Genomic DNA, 5,848 nt, shown 5'->3' with positions numbered 1-5,848 from the left:
AGGCAGGCTAGGTAGAGTAGGTCTCTCAATATGCAAGATAATAAACTTATTACTCAAGTAAAATTTAAAGTTAAAGTGTTAAAATATGTGACATGAAGACCTAAGGTTGCCAACCATGCAGCGCCAAGTACCAAATCAACTCCAGACACATGTAATAGATACATAGGAAGCTTCAATTGCTAGCCTTGGATCTTAACTACCACTTCTCGAATCATTCCTTCAACTGCAAGAGAATTTCCATAACCCACTTGCACTTAGAAATTAGGAATCAGTTCAATCGGTAATTCAAGACAATGGATAATCCTTAGTTGTAGAAAGTTATCTAAACTTCCACGGTCTAACAAGATTTACTCCTAAACATCTAACAAGATTTGCTCCTAAACACCATTAATTAGCATGGTGCCTTAAAATTTTATGGTACAAAAAAATATGGATAAGAACCAAAAATAATAATTAAATAAGTTCACATAAATTCAACAAAACAAACCAAAAAAAAAAAAATTCTAACCAAATAACTTTCGATTAATCTTGTACAATGAAGATGAGCTCCCCCAACTTTTAATTTCTTTAAAAAAAATTTAAAAAAATAAAAAATCATATATAACATAAAAAAAATAATTAAATAAGTGCACATAAATTCAATAAAACAAACAGACAAAATACTCTAACCCAATAAATTTCGATTAAATTTAATATAGTGAAGGTAAGTTCTCTAACTTTTTTTTTCCTTGTGGAAGACATATATTTTTTTTTGAAGTGACACTTTAGGGATGCAGGTAAAAGTGACAGTCTTTTGTTGAAAAATTAATAATTAAAATTTATATAAATATTTATTTTATTACACATGTGCATGTATACATATAATTTGAGTTTTAATTGTCAATTTTTCGATTAATGACTATAATTTTTTTATATTAAAAGAGTCAAATTATAAAATAAAATCTCTTTTTAGTAAAATAAAATATTATTTACTTTTAATAAACTATTATTTTTATTTATAAAATAATAATAATTTTTTATTTTTTAAATATCGTTATTGAATAAGATTATTTAGAGGCTTAATGTAAAGGCTTTGTTGACCTTAGTGTTATTGTTGGTCAGCCCTGCTTTAAAGTATTATAATAATATTAATTTTTCATCTTTTTTATTGTAAACAGTAAATTATTAATTAATTATAATCAAGAAAATACTTTCTACTTTGTCTTGTAATTAGGAGAAGGGTGTAATATAAAAATCTCTTCTTCATACAATTCTTAATATTGTTACTCCCCACATCTTCATCATCATTTTAATGTGTATCAGCATTGTAAACTTGTTTGCCAAAAAGATTTGCAGTCTGTGTGACATAATTTTATTTTATTTTTTGCTAGTATGGTGTGACATAATTAGTTGCTCAGAGTCAAATACCATGTTGATCATAAAGAGTTTATGAATAGCCATTAGGGTAGACATAGATTGAGTTTATTGAGAAATGTTTTCTACATTCATGCTCTAGTAGAAGAACTTTTGTTGGTTGAGGAGTAACCTTGATACTATAAATCAAACATATCTTGAATCTTGATTGTAGAGAAGATTGGCTTGCATATACATTATATGGAGAATGGTCAAATCTTTTATTCCTTCAATTCTTTCTTCCTTAGTTATCAATAATGCTTCAATCTCTGCAGCAGTGCAGGAATCGAATCTTGATATGATAGAGGTTACTGTTGGAACATATTCATCACATAAGTCATAATGACTTGGATATACTCAGTATCATTAATTGGTAATCAGTGTATCCGATATTTTCTTGATGGCAGCGAGTAATAATTGATTTTTTTTCCAATTTTTTTTTTATATTCTTGAGTTATTATCAAATTTGACTTACTTCTGCCCTTGTATAGTAGTCCCAAATAGACTTCAAGTTTCTTCCAAATTTAATAAGTGCTCACACCCTACCATTCTGGTGTGGAGATTGGGTGACAGTAATGTTAAGAGCTATGTCAAGATTTATTGGTCTAGCTACTCCCCAAAGGTGGATTCATCGTTGATTCTTTCAGCTGCCTTATCTTCTTTAGTGAGGTATTTTCTTTGGAGTTTAAACCCTTTATTGCTCCTAGTGCTTGTTTCTTTCATGTAAGGAAGTTGTCATCTAACATGATAGAGACTGAAGAATTGAGAGCATTTGAGGGATGGGTTGTCAAGCCATTATAAAACTCCAAGCCATCAGGATTGAACTCTGATACCATATATAAAGGTATTGAAGAGTGTATTGAGAAACATATATATACATATATATATATATATCATAATTGTACGAAGAGCAAGAGAATTTTATTGCTTGATTATTAAGAGAGGTATATTGCTGACTATATAATAGACAATAGACTAATGACTGAAACACTAATAGAAAAATCTTCCAACAATTAACTGCAAGTGATCATAATTGATTGTCCTCGTAACTGTCTAACTACACTTTACACCAGATAGTACCATACCACTGTTTTTGTAACCGCGTTGAAGAGAAATGTAAAATTATAGTCTTATTATTTAAACCACTAAAAATTAAAATTATACGTGATTTCATATACTTTTGTTTCTATCTTCTACCTACTTTTCTTATCATCTTAAAAATACTTTCCACTTACAGAGGAGACACCTTTAGATATCTCGTTTGGTGGTTGAAAAAACATTTCCGAAATTATAATATTGCAGCCATAATTGGGATTGCCTTAAGACTCCTTTCTCTTTTTACTTTTCTATTCAATCACCACGCCTTGTTGCTAAAGGAGCAACTTGAGCAAGAGGAATTGGGAGTGGTGAATTTCGACCCATGGGGCATGAAAGGTTTACGTGCACCCACTTATTAATGCAATCTATGTGAAACAAGTGACCACAATGAGGTAAAAGCTTCAACCACTCGGAGTCCTTGTAATCTGCCAAACATTTTGAGCAACATGATGATAATGTTATTGATGCTGGATCATCTGGCTTATGCAAGTTGGCTTGGGAGTACAATAGCACCGGATAACTGTTCACAGTAGCTTCTTCCACACCAACTTAGATGGTTAGGGCAGAACCTGGCTCCATGCTGCTGTTGCCTGTGCCAATTCCATTCCCATTTTGCAAAGCACGGCTACAATAATATAAAGTGAAACCTATGAGAGTGATCACTCCCAGAAACCCAATATATAATCCAATAGAAGAATATGCATATGATCCATCCAAATCTTGTGAAACGCCACTGTTGTTAGAATTGTAATTAGTTCTATTCATGATTCTTGTAGTTGTAGGAAAAGTTTGACGTATTAAATTATATATATTGACGTTGCTAGGTAGCATATAGATAGCAAGAAGCTGAGTTTGTGCTCCATAAGATATTATTGATTAATAGATCACCAAAATGAAGGGAGAGTTAGTTTTTTTATTATTATTTTTTGGATTGGAAGGGGAGGGTATATTGGGTGAATGATTCATTGGAACGGGCCAAAGTTGATTCATATGTTGACAAAATGGAAATGAAAGGGGGTATTTGGGGAGTTGGTATGTGGTGATGGCATGGTAGAACATGTAGTATATATAGCTCATATGGGTTTGCTGTTCGGTTGGTCAACTTGCCATGCTTCGGGCAATGATAGGTGCTTGGCATGCTAGCTGTGGTTCTTCCCAGACGAGTTCCTATATATGTCTACATATAGATACTAAAAAGTTAAAAATAAAAAATATATTAAAAATGAGAATATTTATTATCTAAAAATTATAAAAAATATTCAACACATACTTTTTTTATGATAATTTAAAGAAAGTAAAGGACATATTGAATGGTTTTTACAAAGTTATTTTTGACACATTAAAAATTAAAATTTTTTTTATTAATAAAAAAGTATGATTAGTCTTTAAACTTGATTTTAAGTAATAAAAAATTATTATTATTATTAATAAAAACATTTATTATATCAAAAATATAAAATTCAAATTAATGCTAATAAAATTAATTTTAAAAAGTTAAAAATAAAGTATGAAGAAGTATATTACTGTTAATCCTCTTCTTTCGTACATGGTTAAGATGGATAATTAACACACGCTTTTCATTATTCTCATTGCATTTGAAACTGCACCAAAACTATTGAGTTTTACCACTACAAATACTGCGAAAGTTGCATAATTCGAACATATAACACGTGCTTCATTATTTGTTGCAAAATTGACTTATCACCAGTCTATTGATCTGTCAGCGTCGTACGAAAATTTGGGGCAAAGGTTTCCCCAGATGAAGCTATGTGTTTGAAGATTTTTTGGGTATGGCTTTTCCTAATTGTAGGTTTATCTGTGATCATTTTAATTTGGTAATTGCTTAATAGTTTTATATAAGAAATTATTTTTATAAATTATGCTATAATGCATTAAAATTTACGAAGAAAAATATATTAATAATTTTGTTATTTTTAAATCTCTATTTAATATCTAAAGATATCGATCAATTAATATTTACTTATATATACTTCAAAAATTTCAAGGTCAAATATGCTTACTTTCTTCATAATTTTCATGAATGTCATCCAAATAAATATTTATTTTAATTTAATTTCAATTTACCTGTACACCATACGTACGATTGAATCATGGGTTGGCATGATTTCAATAGTCTTTGCCTTATCCAGAACTGGTTATTGTCTATAAGTATATAAATTTATCTAACATATAAAGCATGTCATGTAAAACCGAAAAAATGTCAGGTTCTTAAGTAATTTGTTCCGCTAAAGATGGCATTTCTGCTATTAACGGGCAAAATGTGGAGAATAATTAGCATACTAATTATGTTTTTTCTTTTTATCCATGCCTCTCTATGTTAGAATAAAGTTTCACATGAGATGAGACATGAGCAGGTTTGATAAGCTCTGACCAAAAGAGCAATAGTAGCACCCATGGTCGATGTGAGAGTGTCTCGTAAAAAAAACTGCAACACAAAATAAGTCTTAACAAAGTGTTGGTGGTACTTACTTATGAAAAGTGAACCCAAGAGCAACTCTAGTGCAGACTATGTGAAATAGATAAATTTACATTTGAGAGCTTTGAATCAAGTGTAAATAAAATCTCACATAAGATGAGTCATAAACAAGTTAAAAGGTTTATAAATTATGTATATAATCGTATTCACAAAATACACTAAATTAATTTTTAAAATATAAATATCTATTAAGTTAATCTTTAATATCGTTAAGTGTAGAGTTTATTATTATAATTTTAAGAATTAAAATTGTTTTGAATCATACTCAGAAGACTCAAAAACTCATAATCAATCTTCTTACCTACTTCTTATTGCGTCCAATGCTCCATCCAAGACTTATTAAGATATAATCAGATGCACACTCAGTGTTCCATATACAAACTTTTTATCCGACGAATCTAAACTCTTTTACAGTTATGTGATGCTAAATTGCATCACGCGAAATTCCTACAAGACAATGATTGTACTTCATTCAAATTCTGATCATATATAACCAGCCAACACTGTTGTTTAAGATATAAAAGCCTTTTTCTATGGTTAATCTGTTGATTCAAATATATAAATGTTAAAGAACTTTTTTACGAGAACATAAACTTTCATCGCTAAACTCTCGCACGTTAATCTTATAATAAATTAAGCGATTAACAATAATAATAATTTATTAAAAAGATAAGTATTTATTATACTTTTATAATTTTAATATAATAAATATATTTATTTATAGATGTTTAAACTCAACTCTTACTATTAACAAAATCCTATAATAAGTTCTCTTGATTGTACATTGAATTCTCATTATTTTGAGTCTATCAGAAAGATGTTAGATAAAAATAATTATTGTTTAATAAAGTAATAAAAAAC

At 29.2% G+C, this 5,848-nt stretch overlaps 1 protein-coding gene across 1 annotated transcript; it reads right to left on the bottom strand.

Moving 5' to 3' along the window:
* Positions 1-2,742: 2,742 nt before the first annotated feature.
* On the bottom strand, positions 2,743-3,255 carry LOC113871451 (RING-H2 finger protein ATL70-like). The gene is made up of 2 exons (XM_027508548.1): positions 3,060-3,255; positions 2,743-2,915 (listed from the first exon to the last, which is right to left on the bottom strand). Exons 1-2 carry the CDS (start codon positions 3,253-3,255, stop codon positions 2,743-2,745), a joined length of 369 nt encoding a protein of 122 aa, XP_027364349.1.
* Positions 3,256-5,848: the final 2,593 nt, after the last annotated feature.

The sequence above is a fragment of the Abrus precatorius genome, unplaced genomic scaffold (genome assembly GCF_003935025.1).
Source record: "Abrus precatorius isolate BTA unplaced genomic scaffold, Abrus_2018 Scaffold7, whole genome shotgun sequence".
Classification (NCBI taxonomy): domain Eukaryota; kingdom Viridiplantae; phylum Streptophyta; class Magnoliopsida; order Fabales; family Fabaceae; genus Abrus; species Abrus precatorius.
The sequence above is the reverse complement of the archived record's forward strand: the minus strand, read 5'-3'. Positions and strand labels throughout refer to the sequence as shown.